Source organism: Primulina huaijiensis, chromosome 14 (genome assembly GCF_012295235.1).
Source record: "Primulina huaijiensis isolate GDHJ02 chromosome 14, ASM1229523v2, whole genome shotgun sequence".
Classification (NCBI taxonomy): domain Eukaryota; kingdom Viridiplantae; phylum Streptophyta; class Magnoliopsida; order Lamiales; family Gesneriaceae; genus Primulina; species Primulina huaijiensis.
In genome coordinates, this window is record NC_133319.1 from 14,108,458 (window position 1) to 14,132,016 (window position 23,559).

Here is a 23,559-nt window from a genome sequence, read left to right on the forward strand (position 1 = left end):
TATATTATATTATAAATATTTTTAAAATATATTATCTTTGAAAATATAATTAATCAATTGATATATATTTGTATTAATAATAATTCTAGTTTAATGCAAAAAAATATGATGCCCATTTAGCATAATATACTTTTTTTTTTNTAGGGTTGACCCGTCTCACATATAAATATTCGTGAGACCGTCTCACGAGAGACCTACTCTTAAATCATTTACATGCTACTAACACAAAAATCATGAAAAAAATGGACTCTCACATGTTATATATTTTTGAGTTTTGAAATCTGTAAAGTCCTAAAGCATAAACATATTTCAGATTTTTCTACCTTATCTGTAGTGTTAATACCCTATGATGTAGTGAAACTTTGGTACATATAACATCGACACATAATGTCAATTTATATTAATATTTGAAAAACTCACATAATCTAATGATATAAGGATATTAAGATAATTACTTTGGTGGAGTATAGACTAACTCGTTTATTGCTTAGAAATTCCATGTTTTCCGGCCTTAGTCTGAATTTACTTTTTCTCAAGATTGTTGTAGTGGTCAAGTAAACTTTTTTAAATTTAAAGCTGGCCTAATTAAAATAAATAAATAAAAATATTTTTTTTTATTATAGAATAGATAATTTGCCCGAAAATTCTTCCTTTACCAACTCTGATCAAGAAAGCACAACAAAGAAAATAATTTTTTTTTTATGAACATTCAACCACTATTTAATCTGATTTACAATAAGCACTCAACAAAATCTCCAAACAACGCCCTAAAGAATGAGTTCACACAAAAACACAAAACTCAGGCAGAAAAAAAGAAAAAACTTATGTAATGAGCTAAAGGCATTGATTTTGCCTTCTTACATTCTATGAAACCTCAATCATGTCAAAGATAAATTATGTAGACAAGCTAAATTCTGGACGAAACCGAAAAATCCAACAATATGTCGAAAACCGAAGGATTAGTACCTTTGATTTAAAGATATGCACACTTTTTCTGAGTGATTTGAAGTGAAGATGAAGCACTAGGAATCCACCAAACTCTAACACTTTTATCAAGGCTTCCACTATATAGCATGAATCCACATCCTACTCTTGTCGGTGATGCTTGCAAGCATTTAATTGGTCCTTCATGTCCTTGGATCACCATGTGTCTACTTAGCATCCCATTCATTTCTCTCTTCCATATACTAATAGTCCTATCAGCTGAACCACTGCATAAGTAATCTCCCATCAAACACATACACAGAACTGCCATTTTATGGGCTTTCACCTCGCAAATCATCCTCCAGCTATCCATATCTTGATTCCCAATCCATCCCATTATGTATCCATCTGAACCCCCTCCGAAAACGACCTTCGAATCATCTGAAACCACCACAGAATTCAATGAAATGTCCTTGTGGCCATCCAAGATTCCTTTGAGAGAATGCATTTTGTTCTTCCCTTCTATACCCCAAGCCTTGATCTTCCCATCCGCGGAGGCGGAATACACTACCCCTTTGCTGGAAAAAAGCCCGTTTATTGCGTCATCATGAGCTTTGATGGATTCCAAACACTTGAAATCTGATGTCCTCCAAACTTTAAGAGTCTTGTCCCAAGAACCGGAGTATAATAGCCCGTTTGAGAAGGCTAAACAAGAAATGCTATCTGCGTGTTCGATCCACAAACGCTTGTGATGCCGCCTAGTTTGGACATAATTACCTTGACTCATAAACTTTCCTAAATAGTCTTTAGTAGTTGGAAGAGTGTCAACTAGTTTAATCACATTTTCGGAGCTTCTTGAAACTTTCCATACTCTGACTCTACTATCTTGATGTGCTGTAAAAACCCGATTTCCTGCGGTGATCAGAGCCTTGACCGAACCGTCGCCTTGCCCGAATTTAGCAAACTTTCTCAAATCAGGCTGTTGCCAAACAATGATATCTTTTCCCTGTGAAGCACTGAGAATGAATTCTCCACACAAGGCTAAGCAAGAAACAGATCCAATATGCCCAGAAAGAACTGCCAAAGATTTGTAGGATTCAAAGCCTGAAATGGGTGAGCTTGGAATCTTGAAATTGAGATTCTCCAATCCGAATCGAAATGATGTCTCGAGGCTATCATCTGTATCACTACTGCTTCTCCCGCTGCTGTTGCTCGGTGTTGAGGTAGAAGACAACAATGGAGTCGCCAAAATCGTATCTTGAATCGAAGGACCCTTCTGGTGGATCATTTTCTTGATCGAACAAGTGTTTAAAAAAGTGGGCAAAAGGCTTTTTACAACAAAGGAATGAATCAAGGCGAAAGAGAGACACAGATTCAAGAGAATGAGCTCGAAATTGAAATTAAAGGCAGTACTATAGAAAAAGCAAAATGAGAGAGACGTTGCGGGAATTTCCCAAAAACTCAAACAAATTATATAACAAAAATTACGAAAAACAACCCAGGGCTCGAGAGAGAGGAGCGGAGTTGAGATTATTTGCCAAGAAAATCAGAGCATATTCAAGGAGAAAAAGGGGGGAGGTTCAACGGCTACTTTTGACAAGAACAAAGCTACCAAACTTATTAAAGAAGGGGTATTTTGGGGACCCTCAAGAATTTCTTATTCTTCTCTTTGCTGTAAAGTGTAGTAAACAGAATACTAATTAAATTCTTTATTAAATTTGAAAGCTTAAAAATATTTTTTTAAAATTGATGTTCGATTGTTGTTTATTACCAGTTTTGCTAACGAGGGGCGAATGAGTCACTCCATGCAGTAGGCGTGCCAAAAACCGAGACGGGGAATTTTGTATTTTGGCAGCCCACGTATAAACTGGGGTTTTTTCATTAATTATTTTTTTTAAAAAAATAAAAAAATCTATTACAAAATGTGAAAATACCGTAAAACGCCAACTACAGTAGCGGACGCTTTGATAGCAGACGCTGGAGGATGGGTCCTTGCAGCGCTGCAGTCTACATGTGGTGTGTGAATTCTACGGTCTTGGTCCACTTCTACATGTGGTGTGTGGTTGCAGGTGTACGTACGAATCTGTCATTTTTTGTGAATTTTATTTCAACATCAACTATTTGATTGTTGTATGTGAAAATAATTTCTTTATATATTTGTTTCATTCATACTCGCTAATATATTACAAATTCAAGTTCAACAAATTCTGCGCAAATTTAATTTTCAATTTGCAACATTTGAAGAAGGTAAAGAATTGTTATATAAAGTATTATATTGTATTAGTTGAGTGTTCAAATTATCTTATCTGTGTGTTATTTCTCGGAAATAATATACACAATCGTATGTTGTCATATTTAAATCATATAGTATTATATGATGTTCTATAATGCAGCTTCCATATATATGGATAATCATCTTATTACTGCTCTTATTGAACGGTGGCGACGTGAGACACATACATTTTACTTTAGATGCGGTGATGCTAGGATCACTTTACAATATGTTTATGTCAGTTGAGGGTCTGAAAATCGTTGGGGAGTCGGTGACTAGAGTAGATTATTCAAATAAAATGACTGAAAACATATTACATAGCATTAGCATCACTGCATCTAATGCTAGTGTGCTAGTTCTTATCAGAAACATACAAACACTTCCCATGTTTTTCAGAGGGAAGTGCGTGTAATTACCAATCTTCAAGCTCACAGTTTTGCTTTTCTTCGAATTTGCGGTAATAGCAAAAGATTTTTGAAGCAGCTGATTCACAATACCTGGAGTCGTAGAAGAGAGTAAGGTAAACATCCAAAGAATGAAAAAATGCATCCCAGATTGCCATTGGAAGGATAAAAAAAAAAAACAGAATTGCCTTACCTGAATGATCCCTCACAGCCCTTCAATCACTTCAAATACTTCTGATGCTGTGAAGAAAATTCATCCACGCAAAAACTTTCCAAGTCTGCCTGACAACATGCACCATAACCCATTGAAACAATGACGACGATTGATCGTGATTCAGAACACTTAAAAACACAGACCCCAGTAGCCCTGACACCGATGGCAATCGACATACCAGAATGCCATTTCAAACATTCCCAATGTTATCACAAGTGCAATACAGTTATGAAATGGAAGAACTCCTCTCCAGAACCTCGCATGCTATAAAAACCAGAACATACAAAGAACCACAAATGCAAGAGACATGAACCATAGAAATATAAGAGGGGCCATTCTACCTGGCAGGTAATCAGTATAAACGAATACTCAAACTGAGATCATTCAATCGTGATCCAAAATCAATTTTATCATTACTTAGTTGCCTCGTGACCTCCAAACTTTCTTTAATTACTATCTCATAGTCAACTCAGCATTTCAGACATTGTTTATTTTAGAAAAATACACCTCATTTACAGAATTAAACCAGGAACTCATTACGCAAAATATATCACGATCATCAGCATTACAGGCCAAATATGATAAGTTCTACTCATTTTCCAACAGCTTAGATTCACTATAAATATATACTGCGTCAAATAAAATAATAGCCGTTGTGGGCAAATATTTTCGGTCATCATCGTCTTCTATGGTTATACAAAACCCAAGAACCTTATAACCAGAAAACTAGAAACAACACAAAAACGATTGATATGCATGATTCAAACTCCAAGAGACCCAATATGTAAAAAATACCAAAACCCAAAAATTAATCAAACTTTAACCTACATGTCAATATCAATGTTCATATTCATGATTAAGCATCGAACAAACAAAATGGATATGGAAAAGGGATTTATCAAGACAACGTGTTAGGATCGGGTGATTGGTTAGAATAGTTTGTTCAAAAATTCGATTGGGTTAACATTTTTGAACTTAATTATTTTCGTCAAGTAAATATCAGTTGACTGATCAGATAAATTCTATACCGAAGAAAGCTAAACTGACAGATTGAACAATAAAAAAATGGCTAAGTAAGAAAAACAATTAGATTATCAAGAGTAAGCTGACTGAAATGTAAATTACACAATGATGTTTTTGGATGTTCGGAGATTTGAATAACTCTTGCGTCATCCCTTCTTTCTTGGGGGGAGGATGTTCAGAAGGCTTTGGAGATTACAATTTTTGTAGCAACCCGATTTAGTTTGATTTTATCACTATCTAACTAAAACTCCTAGTTTAACTTACTTACTTAAACAACACTGAACAATACACTACCTGTCAGTTTACAAGTATTTCGAAATGAAAATATTAAACCAAATTGATCTTCTATGATCTGATATAATACTTAAGCATGTGCTAAGATATCTTGAAAGCAGTTGGACTATTGAAAGTTTGAATACTTGAACTTATGCGGTGATTCCAGATAGTCTAACTTATTTACAAGTTTCTCTATTGATAGACTTTGATCCAACAGTCAGTAAAATCAAATATTATATTCGTTCTAAATATAGCAGTCCCTAATCCCGACTTTTCCACGTCACTATATTTTCTGACAATTCGTACACAATAAAGTAGTGCTCACGGATTTCTGACAATTCAGAGCCTGTTGGTACTGAAAACTTTATCTAATAATTCAGCTTTGTAATTCTCAGTAGTCTAACTGATTCTTCAGAGAATGTTTCTTCATTTACTCAACTATTTATTAATCCAGTTGGTCTTCAACTATTAGTTCGGTAAACCTAGATATCAGTTAAGCTTCAAACGAATTTTGTCTTATAATACTTTCAGTGTAGCTCATGTTCAGTTCAGTTTAGCTCATGTTTAGTTTGTTAAATCACCAAAATTTAATTGATCCAACGCAAACATAAGAAAACTTGAAACATAACCAAACAATATCTGCAAGAAAGCCTTCACAATGTAATTAATAATAATAATAATAATAATAATAATAACAACAAAACACCATTGATAACATGGTGTATACCCAGTAATAAATGAATACACACCCATTCACATTCCTCAGCCACGTACAACCAACCATAATCAAAACGTTGACTGACCCTATCACCAAAAATCAAATATCCCAATTATGTCCCTGTTTCAAAAACCGATTTCCAACAGATAAAATCCAAACACAACCAAAATCATGGGCGGAGTCGTAAACTCACAATTGAAAAATTATACCATTTTATTCATTCTCTTTAATCGGTATAGGATATGAACAAGAGTGCCCCAAAATACTATAATTTCAATGGTTGCTCGTTGGTCGGACATGTTCGACACCACAAAACTTCAATCCCAACTCTAGTCGTTGAAGGTGGTCTTCAGGTGTCACACAGTTTCTTGGAAGGAATGAATGGATGTAAATATCCAATATTTTTCAGAAATGTGATCTAATGATGCAAAATTCCGTGTACTCGCAACCTTTCAATCCCAAAAAAGCAAAGAAATGGCAAGTCTCAACAATGTAAAGTAGCCACTGTCTGCTATCTGGATTCGATTAGTGTAGAAGTCAAAGAAGTTTCTTTAACGATGTGAGGCCACAATGGTGAAAGAGCAACAACTTTCCCGATGATGATCAATGTTGGCGACACAAGATGATGTGACAGTATTTCATTTGCAAGATCCTGCAGTTCAGCAAACACGATCCTTTGCTGAGGCGTGGTTCCTCGCTCGATAGCAGCAGCTGGTGTGTCATTTGGCAAGCCGTGGTGCATCAGTTTGGAGGCCAACGAAGGGAGTGTCGACAATCCCATATAGACAACAAGAGTCGAATCAGGATCGACCACGTTCTCTGCCACGTATAGAGGATCGGTTCCTCCCTTTCGGGAGTGTCCCGTCAGAAATCTGACACTGTTAGCAACTCCACGGTGTGTCAATGGAATTCCTAATTCAGCGGCTATCCCAGAAGCTGCGGTTATGCCTGTCACATATTCACAGAGACTATCTAAGAATTATAATTATGAGAGGAAAAAGACTGCCAATGTTTCAAAGGCGGAGAACCAGGTCTAAGTTACACCAGTCATAAGAAAATAAGCCACAGATGTAATGCTCAGCCTTTTCTCGAACAAAATGATAAACAAATTAAAGGTATGGAAAAAAAATATTTTAAATACCTGGAATGACTTTCACCTCTATTCCTTGCTGTTGCAGAAAGTCCATCTCCTCTCCACCCCTTCCAAATACCTAAAATCAACAGTTCTAGTGCGCGTTATCAAATACATCCTTGAAACATTGTCTACCTTGACTCAAGATTACCTTAAAAAACAAGGTTTAGGTTTACTTACCAATGGATCCCCGCCTTTAAGCCTCACAACAGTGGCTCCAGCTTCAGCAAAACTCAAAAGCAACTCATGAATTTCCTCCTGCACAAACCCTCAATTATAAATACTTTTCCCAACAAAACAACAAATGATAAAAAGGAGCACAAAATAAGAGCACTGCAGTGCACAAGAATATTTTGGTTGACCAATTTTATTCCCAAATACGTTTCCCAGTTCAAAGCCTCTCGGGCAATTAGGATTAGGAATAGGCGTAATCGGACATAGACATTATCACAAGTTTCATATTTTCTCAACACAAAGTTCAAATGTTCATCTTGAGAAACGGTATAGCATGAAAAAGACAGTTTTCTGGTGAGAGAATAGCAAGTGTTGGAAAGTCGGAAGAGCGATCATAACTAGACCTCTAGACAATTGAGCTACTACATGATTTAAAATATCATATAATTACCATCAGCAGGCAAATACTAGATTGTAGAAAGGATTCGAATATAATGAGCAAACATCTCTTACTATTAAGAATTCGGTCACCAAAGGTTACAGTTTGGCAAGAATTTCGCACCCCAAGCATATATAACCAGTAAAGTTTCATTTACAACACTATGCAGGACAATAGAATGTCAATTTTACAATTCATAAGGCAAATCATAATTTCCCATTAACAGCCAATCATTCGAAATTCCAATTAACATAATCTTAACCAAGGATTCATTTTACTCAAATCACAATCCAAAAAAGCATTATGTCCAAGTCTCAAGCTTCAGAAGACACCGATATCTAAAAGTACCAAACTCAGATATGAATGTCCTCCAAATTAATTCAATGAAAGAACCAATAACCGTAAAATAAACAAAGAATCGACAAACCTGAGTTCTGCTATGGTACCCAGAAGTCTTGCCAACATACAGAAGCCTGGCATCAGGCCCCACCAAATTCAACACATCATTGGAGACCAATCTATCGTACAATACAAGATCCGCACTCTCTATCACTCTCAATGCCTTGAGCGTCAGAAGCTCCGGGTCCCCAGGCCCGGTGCCCACCAAGAACACATTCCCGGGCCCTCTCTTATCAAACCCATTTTCATTTCTCCTCTTTTCACTCAAAACTTCTAGCAATTTCTTCAGCTCAGGAAGCTGCGACGATATATCGTAATCCCTGAGTTTTTTATCATTTAGAGGGCAAGACGAGAAGGGCTGCTCCAACTGGTTCTTGTACAGCCAGCTTTCTCTTTCGTACCTCTCAACAGAGTGTTTTTCTGTGAAAGGCGACGCCTTTCTTGCATGTGAAGCGCAGTTGACCGCATTCGGTCGTCTGCGGTAAAAAGATTTGATTCTTCTCGATTGAACCACTATGGCGGATGAAGTTGAAGGAACAAGAGCCATGTCAAGGTCAAGAAATGAGATTTAAGGTAGTTCTTGTGTTTGCAAAGTGCTTTATATACATTTTTGTACATACAAAGAGTTGAGTTGGGCTGTAGCTTTAGGGGTTGATTATGAGGCAAACTTGGTGACCTTTTGAGAATTAGAAAAGGACATGTTTCTTTCCTTCGGTGGCCCTCGGCGGATCGGATAGGGTGGTGGAGCATTTCAACTTCATTTTTTCCTCTCTTTTCCTTCTTATATAAGAAAAATCTATGCAAATATTTTGCATTTTAAAATGATAAATTAGAAATTATATTAAAGAATCATCCCCTTTTTCTTTTTTTTGAACGACATCCCCTTTTTCTTTTCCAGGAAAAAACTAAAATTATGATTAAACTTTCGTAAGTTTCACTCANACTTTTTTTTTTTTTACATAAATATGATTTTTTTAAAAAATTTAATCAATAAAATAACACTAAAAATAAAAACGTGCACTCACATTGAAATTAATAATGGTAATTGGATTTAGAAAAAATTTAGCTTAAGAATAAAATTGAGTTGTTGGCTAATATTTATCAATCAAGTGATTTACATTAATTCATCTATAAATTTTACAATTTTTCAATAATTTGTGTACGAAAATGATTTATAATTTATGTACCAAAATCATTTTTACTCTTAATTAAGTATACACCAAATTCAAATTATATATTTTTTTAAAAAAAATTGGAATTAACTATTTTAAACATATTTACTAATTTTCCTATTTTTTGGGAAAATCAATATTAGATATAATATAAAAAGAAAAAAGAAAGAGAGAAAGAAAAGAGGCTAAAACCCATAACGAGAAACCCTTGTCCCATTTGTAAGTGTTGGTGTCCCTGCCACTACTTGCTATAACTCTCTACTTCAATACAGGAACCAGCAGATGCTCCCTTCCCAAGGCCTTCGCCGCGCTGCCGCCGCCCGCCGGTCCCTCTTGTCCTTGTTCCTTCACGATTCTCCTTCCTCTGTACACCTCTTCTGACAATGTCTTTGTAAAGCTGTTTACTTTTTGCTTTATATTTGCGGGACGTTATATTATTTTCTGTGATTGATTTGCAGTTTTTCGATTCGTTATTAAAAGGGGATTGCAGGAGCTTCAACACCATTCTTTTCAATCAATATTTTAATTCCAGTTTTGGAAATGGTACTTAAAATTCTTGCTGAAGTGTTCATTTCTATTGCTTCATGATGCTTCCTTTGTTTGGTTTCTGAATGAATTATGTGTTCCAACTCTTTTTTTTAATTTATGATGCAGGCAGTGATGAGAAGAAGTACTGGTTGAAGCTAGGATTATCCGGGAATGTTTTCGACTCTCCAAGGTCAATTCATTCCACTGGTAATCACGTACCTACCATTATTAATTTTTTTATATCGGCTGCAGGTTTGTTGTGATTTCTGTTGTATTTGGAATTTGATTGTTGACATGGAGATGTCATACGCATGTTAAAGAATAAGTTATTTTGTTGGTCCCCCTTTCTTGAACCTTCCTAATACGGAATCTGAGAAGTTGTCACAAGCTTGAATTGTGTATATGCATTCCACGTTGTATAGAGTTAATATTGTTTTGGCTGGTTATTTCAGGGCCTTTACTGTCAATATCCGACTGCAATTGTGAGAATGACTTAGTATTAAATTTTGACATATATTTCTGATTTACAACTTAATTTTAGAGGCATCTTGAAGACTTGAACCATGACTGCTAGGTCATTTCCCATAAGATCTTTCCATAAGCTTAAGCTTTTGGAAAAAAAGTGATTTTAAGTAAATTTTTTCGATAAAAAATATTTCTAATTTGTATATTATGATGAATATGTGTAAATAAGTGTATTATGCACTCGTTGATGTCTATAATATAGACCTAGAAAGAGATAGAATTCATGATAATTGATATGTGATAGGAATGAGAGTGAATTGGTTGGTTATTGTGCTGTTGTAGTAGCTCATCAATTTTAATCTGTTCACACTTTTTTCTTTTCTTTTTCTTTTTTTTATATTTTCCTTGAATAGCACAACTGTCAAGAGATTTTTATGACGTACTCCATGTCAGTAACAATGCAACGGCATCAGAAATTAAGAAAGCTTATTATGCGGTATGTTTGCCTCTTCACTTTTGTCAGAGCTTCAGAGGGAGATGACTTGGGGGGTTTTCCGATAGTTTTCATCTTCTTAGTAATTTCTATGGTTCCATAGCTTGCAAAGAAGTTACATCCAGATACAAACAAAGATGATCCAGAAGCTGAAAAGAAATTTCAAGAAGTTCAGAAGGCATATGAGGTACATTTTGAAAACCTTCGGTTCCTCGAGTAAACTCCTGGGCACCTACATAATAGGTACTATTTTATTGTGTTTGATCATGTTGTGTGGTACTATTTTTGTAGGTTTTGAAAGATGAAGAAAAACGCCAACAATACGATCAGGTCTCAATTATATCTTTGCATATTTTGTGCATATAACTTTACTTATTCTCAATTGTGTTTCCTACTGCCAACTTTCAAGATAGTGACTAAGTGCATAATCTGGGCTGAAGGGACTATTGGTTAATATTTATCTAACGAACAGCAATATGTCCTCAAAGACTTTAATCTTTGTTTTTGCGACTGGGTCGAAAATTTTCCCATTTAACAGATTGGTCATGAAGCTTTTGAACGAGCTAGTAATGGTGAAGGTCCCGGATTTGATCCATTTGGAGGAGCTGGCTTCAATCCTTTCCAGGACATATTTAAAAATGCCGATGTGAGTGTTTGATTAGAAGACAATTTCTTTTACTATTGTTCCCACAGTTTTTGGCTCTCAGTTTTCTTCAAACGACCCAAATGGATGGTATGTTGCGATTTTGTAATTGATTACATAGCGTGATGAATATCTTTCTAATGATAAATACAAAGGATTAATCAAATAAAAGCAATCACACACTCTTTAAAGGCTTTAAATGTTAGTTGATGAGATCATGCAATAATCTTGGAGAGGCAGCATTATAAGGGTGGTTTTAGAAATTGCAGGAGGTTGTAATGACTGAGGCGTATAGAAGATGAGTTATGTCATTCCACTCGAGACTAGCTTTTTTAGTTTTGGGAGTTCTGGGGGAGTAAAGCATTTTGGGTTGCATTGTTAACTGAGAAGTTGAAATAATAGGATTATTATCTAGTTGTTAAGTTAGATAGAAGTTTATCTATAATTTGTATTTAAAATTTATTAGATTAGCTTTTGATAAGGTAGGATCTTTTTATAAACGTATTGTAAACTTTATGCTGATTAATCCAATAAGAAAGGAACGAATTCCTTATCTCTCTCTCTTCCAGAACCACATGGTATTAGAGAGCTATTAATCTATGTCCGAATACGGCATGTCTACTCCATCCAAATCCTCAAAATCCGACGACCAGCTTTTCGCATCACACCAATGATCACAGACTGTTCACCCATCCCAATCACTTGCCACAAACTCAACAGACAATACTTCCTTCAATGTTCACAATCCGTCAAAATGTTCATCTATGGTAAAGAAAAGGACGATCTCATCTCTGGCACATCATCACGTCCAGAAACCACCGATCCGAAGTTCAAAACTTGGAATTCGGAGAATAGCGTGGTCATGTCATGGCTCATCAACGCCATGACACCAGGAAGTTGGCGAGAATTTCCTTCTATATTCCATCGCAAAAGATATTTGGGAAGCAGCCTGCGACACATACTCCTCGAAGGAAAATATGTCTGAATTATTTGTGATTGAAAGCATACTTCATAACCTTCGCCAGGGGAAGTCCACAGTCACTGTGTAATTCACTACACTTACACCACACTGGCTAGAATTGGGCCTATTCGAGGTTCATGAATGGAAATGTCCAGATGACAACCGTCACTATAGGGACATTGTTGAATAAAAGCGCATCTTCAAATTTTTATCGAGCCTCAACAACACATTGGATGAAGTACGTGGTCCCATATTGGGCACAAAACCATTGTCAAGTCTGCACACCGTTTTTTCAGAAGTCCGCCATGAAGAGAACGCAGGAGAGTGATGTTGGGTCCTTCGTCTGCTATTTTTACCACTGATGGATTGGCTCTCTCTACTCATACATCAACAAACACTGATCCTGGCATGCTGAACAATTTTCAGCCAACAGCCTTCAATGGAAAACTAAAAATGGTCGTCCATGGTGCGAAAAGTGCAAAAAGCCTAATCACACTTGACACTTGTTGGAGAATCCATGGAAAGCCTGCAGATTGGAAACCAGCCCATGAAAGGAGAGCCAACGCTGCTGCGACGGTACATCACTCTACAGACAAGCAACGTTTTACCAAAGAGCAACTTGGGATCCTTCAGGAACTGTTCGGACAAACCATCCCGTCCTCCAATCCTTCACTTATAAGTTCTGGTAATGTGGCATATCAAGGTACTATCCCTCACGCTTTGCTTTCACATGTGAAATCTACCTACATGTGAAATCTACCTCGTGGATTGTTGACTTGGGTGCCTTGGACCACATGACTGAAAACTTGAATATATTTTGATCATCCACACCATGTACTGATTCTCATGCTGTCAGAATTGCTAATGGATCTTACTCCAGGGTAGCCGGTTATGGAACGATATGTGTGACTCTAGAAATTTGCTTACAATCTGTTTTATCCGTACCTGGCCTTAGTTGTAACCTTTGGCTTACAAGCTGTTTTATTTGTACCTCAAATGCTCAGCTAAATTCCTTGTCGGTTCATGTGTTTTCCTGGATTCGGCATCGGGCAGGACGATTGGCAGTGCTGAATTGTGTGCATGGTTATATCTCCTGAAAGTGGATGTTCCCAAGAGAAGCCTGACCACAAGTTCAACCAGTCCTTTGTCCTATTTTGTCTCAACCTTGAATTCTAATAGAGATAGTGAATTTTGTTATGGCACTATCGATTTGGACACCAAAATTTTTTGTATCTTGCAAGATTATTTCTTCGTTATTCAATAATAAAAGTTCAGCTCCTATATATTGTGATATTTGCCAATTGTCAGAACACACTCGCACCACTGTCACACGACATCGTTACAAGCCATTTGCAATTTCCCCTCATACATAGTAATATCTGCGGACCCTCTGATGTCAAAAATATTAATGGAACCTGGTTTCTACTATTTGTCGATGATCATACGTGTCTGTCTCGGGTTTTCCTTATGAAAGACGAACAGAAATTTCACAGATATTCAAACAATTCAACACCATGATACAACCCAATTTTCCTGCAAGATTCAAGTTTTAATAACGAAGCGAGCACGTGAATACTTCAATTCAATCTTGGGGGTTACTTGCAAATTCGGGGTATTGTGCACCAAAGTTCATGTGTTTGATACATCTCGGCAGAATGGGGTTTCTCGAAGGAAAAATCGACACTTATTTGAGGTTGCTCGATCTTTAATGTTCACGTCAAATGTCCCAAAGTCTTATTGGGGTGATGCTATTCTTATAGCCACGTATCTCATTAATAGGATGCTTTCTCGTGTCCTTAACTACAAAACTCCAATCGAGGCTTTTCTTGAGTTTTTCCTCAACACACCTTCACAATATCCCACTCAAAATCTTTGGATGTTCATCTTTTGTTCATATCCACTCACACAGCCATGGCAAACTTGAACCAAGAGCTGTTAAGTGCATCTTCCTTGGTTACTCTCCCAACCAAAAGGATACAAAGTTAATCTCCTCTCACCAAACAACTATATACGTCGATGGATGTCACATTTTTTGAAGATGAGCCATTCTACCCCACTTCTTCGCTTCATGGGGAGACTACCAGTATTGAAGCTCTGACTTTGGACATTTTCCTGTCATACTCAGACCCCATCAACCTAGCCGTAACCCCTTCAGATCCAGGTACCACGTACGGATTACTCGGACCCAAGCCCATATATCAGCAAGTACTCACTACATCCGAGCAGGCCTCTCCAAGTGATTTCTCGAAAGGAACAACCACAACTGAAAAGAATACACGATCTTTTGCAAACTCAACACATCCAAGAATGCTCTCCGCTGCCAGATTCAGGTAAAACTTGTCAAGGTACAGCTGATATTGAAGTTATTCTCCTGTCATTGAAATGAGTGATACTGATGATAGACCCATTGCAGTAAGAAAATGAATAAGAACATGTACCCAACATCCCATATGTAAGTACGTGTCACTTGATCGTTTCTCTGCTGCATATCGTGTTTTTGTTTCAAAATTCAACCAGGTACAAGTACCATCAATTATTGAAGAAGCATTATGTGGGCCAAATTGGAAATCTGCAGTCTTTGATGAAATAAAAGCACTTGAAAAGAACAACACATGGCTGATTACTGATATCCCACTAGGAAAAAAACAGTTGGATGTAAGTGGATCTTCATGATCAAACATAAGTTAAGACGGAAGAATTGAAAGACTTGAAGCACGATTGGTAGCCAAATGATACATGCAGTCATATGGCATTGATAATCAAGAGACATTCGCTCTAGTGATCAGACTAACACAGTACGAGTCCTCTTATCAATTGCTGCAAATCTAGACTGTCTTTTATAACAACTCGATGTCAAAAATGCATTTCTCAGTGGAGATCTTGAGGAAACACATATGGACATCCCACCGGGTTTTGAATCTGAAGCAACGACGATGGTGTGCAAACTGAAGAAGTCACTTCATGGGCTCAAACAATTTCCTAGAGCCTGGTTCTACCGATTCACCAATGTCTTGAAGTGAGATGGTTTCACACAATGTCAATATGATCATATGTTATTTGTGAAACACTTTGAATTGGTAAAGGTTACGGTTTTCATACACTATGTGGATGATATTGTCATTACAGGAAATCATAAAGAAGAAATGGCTCATGTGAAATCTATATTTTTGAGGAATTTGAAATGAAGAACCTCGGGCACCTTTGGTATTTTTTTGGGATTGGAGGTGGCAAGATCATCTCTTGGTATCTCAATTTTTCAAACGAAAATATGTTTTAGACCTCTTGAAGGAAACCGGTATGTTGGGCTGTAAGCCAGTGGATACGCCTATGGATCCAAATATAATTATCAGACTGAAAAAAGATAGCCCATCAGTGGACAAAGGGAGATACCAAAGACTAGTTGGAAAGCTTATATATCTATCTCACATGACCAGATATCGGATTTGTTGTGTGTGTCGTTAGTCAGTTCATGATTTACCCAACTGAAGAACACATGGAAGCTACTTATCGAGTGTTGAGATATCTGAAAAAGGCTCCAAGAAAAGGATTGATATTCAGAAAAACATCAACCACAGGTGTCAAAATCTACAGTGATGCTGATTGGGCCAGATCACCAATAGATAGGCGCTCTACTTCCGGGTATTGTACATTCTTGTGGGGAAACCTTGTAATTTGGGGGAGCAAGAAGCAACCGTTGGTTGCTATTATCAGTCCTGAAGCTGAATTTCGAGCTTTGTCTCATGTAATTTGTGAGGGTATGTGGCTCAAGAAATTACTCGATGAACTAAAGATGGAAGATTGTGAACCAATGGAACTTATATGTGATAATCAGTCTGCCATTAGTATATCCAATATCCAGTTCACAATGATCGAACTAGACACGTTGAGGTGGATCGTCATTTCATGAGTGAGAAGATTGAAAACAAGATCATTGATGTCAGATATGTTCCCACACAAATTGCAAATTGCAGACGGTCTAACCAAGACACTCTATCGGCCTACCTTTGAAGATTTGACTTCCAATCTAGGCGTGATCAACCTTTATGACCCACCTTGGGGGGAGTGATGTAATTGATATAATAGGATTATTTTCTAGTAGTTAGGTTGGATAGAAGTTTATCTATTATTTGTATTTTGAATTTGATTAGCTTTTGATAAGGTAGGATCTGTTTATAAATGTACTGTAAACTATAAGAAACGAACGAATTCGTTTTGCCTTTCTCTTCCTGAACCACAATAACCATATATATCTTTACTCTTCCAATGTTTGATTTAGTGAGGGAAGAAATCCTGAGGGCAGCAACTATTAAATGCTACCTGATCTTGGCCAAAAAGTGGCACTTGCCTTAACTGAGACATACAGCCACCAGAAACTTTAATGTTATACAAGTTTTTTTATGATCAGGATAGAACTGGTGTCCTGGATTTAGTGGTATTTGTGTGGAAAGAGCTGTAGATGAGTTACACAGGGACATGCATTATGTATGCGAGAACCAACGTTGGCCTTCGATTTTACTGTCCTTGACATGTTTGTACTGTCCAAGTTGCAGTATTGCACCATAAACCTTGATTTTTTTTCATCTAAATTGTTGCTACTTTCCACTCAAGCTCCAAAGTTCTAATTGATGTGTGTTTTGGCATATTTTGTTGTAATTTCAGATTTTCAACATCTTCAATAGGGACATGGGTGGCGAGGATGTCAAGGTTACTATCTTTTGTTCAATTGTCTATAAATTTAATCTTCACTTTTTAAAAATAAATATGATAAATTTTGGTCATTGAATGCAGGTTTCTTTGGAACTATCCTTTATGGAAGCTGTCCAGGGATGCACAAAAACTCTATCAATTGTAACTGATATGGCTTGTGATACTTGTGGTATTGGCTTATGCCTTTCCTGAAAACTGTCACTATCAAAACTTATGAAGTCCATACATTATCTTCTGTGTTGGTTTATTAGCTTTGAATCCTTTGAGTTAGTTAAGTAAGTTAGAATATACATGGTATGATTGATCTATTAATGCTCAAGTGATTCATCCAACTTGTCATGCTGTTGTTCTCCATCATTTTACTTGATTTTTTTAGGTGGAACTGGTGTTCCTCCGGGTACCAGGCCTGAAACTTGTAGACGTTGTAGAGGCTCGGGCATGGTGAGCATCTTTGGCATCACCACCTTGTGTTATTGGTGAGCATTAATATCTTTCTTTGTGTACCCAGATAATATCACAGAATGGTCCTTTCACACTTCAGTCTACTTGTCCAAATTGTGGAGGTGCTGGGAAAATCGTGTCGGTATGACATTTTATGTCCTAATAAGATGTTTTTGTTATTTCCTTCGCATCAACTTGATTTTTTCAGTTATGTCGTGCTATATTCCTTGTCCCTGTGGATACTTTAGTCTGTCTTGGTTAAGCTTTTCATTCAATTGGACCATTTATCTGAGAAGTGAGCAAAATGGCCTAGGAGGCAGTGGATAGCTGTTGACATTGCTTGTACTGATCTTTACCCTGATTTAATGGCAATGATGGTCCTCTTGGGCAGCTAATGAAATATATCTGGTCTCTATGTACTATTATTGGTTTTATCTTTTCTTTTTTATTCTTCATGTTGAAATCAGGTGTGTGGTAGTTTCCTACTGCATGAGTGAAGGTGTAGGAACAAAAAAGTGGTAGAACTTGGTGGCATCATCATAAGTTCAGCAAATGACATGAAAATATGACTATATATTCATTGCTATTATTGAATGGTTAGGATTCCCTAATACTTTTCATGTAATTTTGTGCTGGAAGGTACATAGGATCTCTGCAAATATTTGAAATAATTTTACTGAATATATTCACCGTTGGGCTGATTTCTTCATCTCCCTGTTGGGGCATTTCATTCTTTGTTCTCTAGGTTATCATACGAATCCTTGGACGTGTATTTAAGTAGGGTTATATGTTTTGGTCAGTAAAAAATTTTAGGTTATAGAATACAAAAGTGGAACTGTTTTGCCTCGACAAAAATATGACGTCAATGCAGTTACTTGAGAATTTCCAACTTTGTCTCCAACGGAGAATGAGAAAAGATATTTATTTAATCTCTGCTCTTCCAAACAATTTGTGCCTTGAAGTTGTGCGTATGCAACCATAATAACTGATGATCTGCTTTTAACATTTGTTTTTCCATATGTTTTTTATGGTCTAGTGATAAAAAATGTATTGGTGGATTAAATAAAATAATACTGACTATTTATTCCAATTTTCTGGCGACAGAGCTTCTGCAAATCTTGCAAGGGTAAGCGAGTGTTGAGAGGTCCGAAAGCAGTGAAAATGAATGTCATGGCAGGTGAGTTCATAGAAAGGTTAATCATTTGTGTGCTTGATGGATTTTATTCATCTTGATTTTAGTCTTGCGTTGGGCAACTGCCTTTTGCAGCTTTTCGCACTTTCATCACTGTATCAATCTCAAGGCCAAAGTAGAATTGACTGAAATGATGTTTCATGTTTTCTCTTCCTGTTAAATCAATCCAACTGTTCTGTAATCATATGCACCATAATGATGATGGCAAAACTCTTGTATGTTTGAAACTTCATTTTTAGCTGAGGTTTTAGGGAAATTTCCGAATGCTTTGTTACTGCCCTGTTTCTGCATAATTCTGGGACAAACGTGGTGTTATGACAACATGAAACGTGATTTTTCAAATGATATGATTCTGCATGGATGTGTATTTATTTTCGAAGTTGTATCAACAAGATTTTTCTTGTCTTGGTTTAAATTTGTCAATATGCAGGGGTGGATAATAATGAAACTATTAAGGTCCCCAGGAGTGGAGGAGCAGATTCAGATGGGGGTCAACCTGGTGACCTTTATGTTATGATCAAGGTTACTTGATTAGCTCAATTACAGGCGCACGAGTTTCTATTTCTGGGCATATTATCATTTGAATGTGGTCATAGTGACATGCTCAAATCATTATGGATGTATTTTATTTTATTTTTCTATAAGCTTATGGATGTTTTATAGGTCAGAGAAGATCCGGTGTTCCGTAGAGAAGGGGCTGACATCCATGTTGATGCAGTTTTAAGTATCACTCAGGTAATCCCTAATGAAATACACTTTTGTTGAACTTTTTCTAGAGTAACAAAACTTTGTAATTTGTAAATGAGTTGGTTAGTGGCCATTGGTTTTATTTTTGGTGATAGTGACTTTATATTGGTATAATATACTATGCTGAACGTTCGAGTTTTATACTTCTAAAATAATGGAAGTTGATGCTTGTACTGCTGTCTCCTCTGTATTATCAGATCAAGTTATTTTATAGCTATTTTTCTTTACATGACTAAGTTAATCAGTAACTATATACTTGTACAGGCAATTTTGGGAGGATCTATCCACGTGCCCACCCTGACTGGGGATGTTGTTGTTAAGGTCTGTCTGAGGTTGTTTTGGGATTTATTTATTCTTACAACACCCACACTTTTGAATTTATTTTGGACTTTTATCACTTTGCAAATGAAAATTTGCGATTGCTTTTTAGCTAATTTTTTTTTTTAAAAAAAAAAATTTTAATTTTTGTGATGGAGAGGGCTGGTATGGGGTTTTGTGTGTTGTGGTCTTGAAAGGTGTTTTTTTCTGGTACAGATTGCTGGCACCACTATCAGCGTTTCATTTTGTTTCCTCCCGGTAAAATTCATTCATTTATTTATTTATTTTTGGTTTGTAGGTACGACCCGGTACTCAACCTGGCCAAAAGGTTGTCTTGAGGAAAAAAGGTATGAGTTTTGGTGGATTTAAAATCCTCTTGTTCATTCGCTAATCATTGAGAGGTCTTAAATCTTGAAGGTCGTTTAGATATTCTGATGCAAAAGACAAACATCAACGTGGATATGTGTCCCACGAGTCTTGCGAGATATATTGTTGGGAATATGTTAAAGAATGTCTTTTTTTGATATAAATGTGTTCAGTTCATTAATAAGTATAGGAATGTATTGGAGGATAAGACACATGCAAGGTACAAAATGGTTAACTTATCCCCTCGTATGGAACTAAGTAGGGTTTCTTTGAGGTGTATGTCTAGTTGTGCCTGCAGTAAGTTTACTTTAGTATTTGATGAGCTAGCTTATATTTCATCAGTATCTCATTATTGTCCTCCTTGAGAAGAATGCGCATGAAAACCAATATTAATGTGCTGCCGATATGTTAATGTCAAGTCTCGCAAGGAACTGCAGTGGAGAAACAATATGCTTTCCATGCAATTCATTTTTCAGAAGTTTTGATTACACTTATTACTTGATAAGATGCAGCATAAACTTTTTCAATGAAGTGATTGCAAGTAGTCATTGTTTTCCTTTGCTGGAATTAGTATATATCAAATTTTCCCTAGCTTGTAAGTGCCAATGGTTTTTGGGATTTGTTTAGCATATATCTGAACAAAACTTCTCTCAAATTTTTAGAAGCTCGTATGTTATTTGTGCACCAGAAAAATTAATTATTCTCAATGTCATGCAGGGATCAAAGTCAGAAACTCATATTCATTTGGGGACCAGTATGTTCACTTCAACGTGAGCATTCCAACGTAAGTACCTTGGGTTTTGTAGTATTCCCTTCTTCCTAGTATCCTGTCATTGGGAAACTATTTATTGCTTCCTGATTAGTTTCATGGTGGAACGGCAGTGGTGAACATAAAAAACCTATTTCTACAATAATGTTCCATTTCTAAAACAGCAAACTCCCTCTACTTCTAATATAATTAAGGCTTGTTCTTTTAGCTCTTGTCTTAAACTCGTACCTAGTAAGAACAGCAAATTTAAAAATGAAAGTGAGTGTTACACGCTCTTCCACGAGTACATACGATAAACTTTATTTCCTGAGTCTATAATTCCAACTTATCTTATTTGTTCTTCTATCAGAAACTTGACCCAGAGGCAGCGCCAATTAATAGAAGAGTTTGTTATGGAAGAGCAAAGAGACTATGATAAGGGAGCAGCTGCAGGCGCATCAGGTTGATCCCTGCGACGTTTTTATCTCAAATGCTATAACATTTGCAAAAGAAGGAAAAAATGTGTCCCGAAGTAATTTGCTTCAGTTTTGTGTTAAGAGGTTAAAAGTACCCATACATTTTTATTCCTTCCCTTTTGTTGGGCAGGATTTGTAACATTCACAGACCATGTTTCTATGCATTATATATTTTGATGAATATCTAAGTCTATTAGGAGGTGTGGCTTAGTTATCAAGGGCGCCAAAGTATATTTCAGTTTATCTTTTGGATATTACCTACTCGTGTGCCTTCTCATACATGTATAGTTGAAAGTTCTTGCACAAATTGCAATAGTGGCAATGAGCAGATGAAATAAACTATTAAACCAAAAGTAATTGAAACAATAATCAAGCTTACTGGTAGAGTTACTGCATCACCAGTATAGGCTTGAATTTGAGGCATTAACAACCGCTAATTCCATATTTTTGGGGGCTCAAAGCCAACTCTATCCGCTGTCGGCCATTAACTAACTACTTCTCCGCTACCATAAACATGGTTTTTCATATTTTTTTTTTTAATTGGCTTCATATTTTAAATGTTTTGATTTGAGGTGCTAACAATTCCGTTCATTTAACCGTGTTTTCAGAACTGGTTTGACCGAAAACTGGTCACGGGTCCATATTCGTACAAAAACTGTTTTATCAATCAAACTGAACGGAGCGGTTGACAGTTTTTTTTATATGTTTTAAATTAAATTTTTTTAGTTTTATTTATTGTTATATATATATATGATTATTTGAATTTTAATTTTGTCAAAAATATTATTTTAATTGTGTTAGAGCTTATTTGATTTTTTAAACATTGAAAATTATATATATTTATTATTTATATACACAGATGTTTAGAATTTAAAATATATTATTTATTATATTATTATTTTCCGTTCATGGTGCTAGCAAATGTATGCACGTATTTTGGGATGATAATTTTGGAAGACATGTACTGAATATTATCTAAAAAATGTCCGAATTTTGTGAAAAATTCTATCCCCGTCGAGTNGACATTCGCTCTAGTGATCAGACTAACACAGTACGAGTCCTCTTATCAATTGCTGCAAATCTAGACTGTCTTTTATAACAACTCGATGTCAAAAATGCATTTCTCAGTGGAGATCTTGAGGAAACACATATGGACATCCCACCGGGTTTTGAATCTGAAGCAACGACGATGGTGTGCAAACTGAAGAAGTCACTTCATGGGCTCAAACAATTTCCTAGAGCCTGGTTCTACCGATTCACCAATGTCTTGAAGTGAGATGGTTTCACACAATGTCAATATGATCATATGTTATTTGTGAAACACTTTGAATTGGTAAAGGTTACGGTTTTCATACACTATGTGGATGATATTGTCATTACAGGAAATCATAAAGAAGAAATGGCTCATGTGAAATCTATATTTTTGAGGAATTTGAAATGAAGAACCTCGGGCACCTTTGGTATTTTTTTGGGATTGGAGGTGGCAAGATCATCTCTTGGTATCTCAATTTTTCAAACGAAAATATGTTTTAGACCTCTTGAAGGAAACCGGTATGTTGGGCTGTAAGCCAGTGGATACGCCTATGGATCCAAATATAATTATCAGACTGAAAAAAGATAGCCCATCAGTGGACAAAGGGAGATACCAAAGACTAGTTGGAAAGCTTATATATCTATCTCACATGACCAGATATCGGATTTGTTGTGTGTGTCGTTAGTCAGTTCATGATTTACCCAACTGAAGAACACATGGAAGCTACTTATCGAGTGTTGAGATATCTGAAAAAGGCTCCAAGAAAAGGATTGATATTCAGAAAAACATCAACCACAGGTGTCAAAATCTACAGTGATGCTGATTGGGCCAGATCACCAATAGATAGGCGCTCTACTTCCGGGTATTGTACATTCTTGTGGGGAAACCTTGTAATTTGGGGGAGCAAGAAGCAACCGTTGGTTGCTATTATCAGTCCTGAAGCTGAATTTCGAGCTTTGTCTCATGTAATTTGTGAGGGTATGTGGCTCAAGAAATTACTCGATGAACTAAAGATGGAAGATTGTGAACCAATGGAACTTATATGTGATAATCAGTCTGCCATTAGTATATCCAATATCCAGTTCACAATGATCGAACTAGACACGTTGAGGTGGATCGTCATTTCATGAGTGAGAAGATTGAAAACAAGATCATTGATGTCAGATATGTTCCCACACAAATTGCAAATTGCAGACGGTCTAACCAAGACACTCTATCGGCCTACCTTTGAAGATTTGACTTCCAATCTAGGCGTGATCAACCTTTATGACCCACCTTGGGGGGAGTGATGAAA

General features: G+C 36.4%; 3 protein-coding genes across 3 annotated transcripts; 1 reads left to right on the forward strand and 2 right to left on the reverse strand.

The window, feature by feature from the left end:
• Window positions 1-682: 682 nt before the first annotated feature.
• LOC140957413 (protein JINGUBANG-like) lies at window positions 683-2,556 on the reverse strand. Its single transcript, XM_073414647.1, has one exon. The coding sequence runs from the start codon at window positions 2,210-2,212 to the stop codon at window positions 974-976; it is 1,239 nt and encodes a 412-aa protein (XP_073270748.1). The 5' UTR covers window positions 2,213-2,556; the 3' UTR covers window positions 683-973.
• Window positions 2,557-5,869: 3,313 nt separating this feature from the next.
• Window positions 5,870-8,697, reverse strand: LOC140957743 (S-adenosyl-L-methionine-dependent uroporphyrinogen III methyltransferase, chloroplastic-like). Its single transcript, XM_073415115.1, has 4 exons — window positions 8,004-8,697; window positions 7,144-7,221; window positions 6,973-7,042; window positions 5,870-6,779 (listed from the first exon to the last, which is right to left on the reverse strand). Exons 1-4 carry the CDS (start codon window positions 8,520-8,522, stop codon window positions 6,343-6,345), a joined length of 1,104 nt encoding a protein of 367 aa, XP_073271216.1. The 5' UTR covers window positions 8,523-8,697; the 3' UTR covers window positions 5,870-6,342.
• Window positions 8,698-9,333: 636 nt separating this feature from the next.
• LOC140957241 (chaperone protein dnaJ GFA2, mitochondrial-like) lies at window positions 9,334-21,446 on the forward strand. Its single transcript, XM_073414383.1, has 18 exons — window positions 9,334-9,513; window positions 9,606-9,690; window positions 9,802-9,882; window positions 10,554-10,636; window positions 10,737-10,820; window positions 10,925-10,963; window positions 11,172-11,279; window positions 16,897-16,941; window positions 17,026-17,113; window positions 17,321-17,385; window positions 17,453-17,527; window positions 18,490-18,562; window positions 19,008-19,099; window positions 19,241-19,312; window positions 19,589-19,645; window positions 19,941-19,989; window positions 20,726-20,792; window positions 21,127-21,446. The coding sequence occupies exons 1-18, from the start codon at window positions 9,430-9,432 to the stop codon at window positions 21,221-21,223; spliced, it is 1,344 nt and encodes a 447-aa protein (XP_073270484.1). The 5' UTR covers window positions 9,334-9,429; the 3' UTR covers window positions 21,224-21,446.
• Window positions 21,447-23,559: the final 2,113 nt, after the last annotated feature.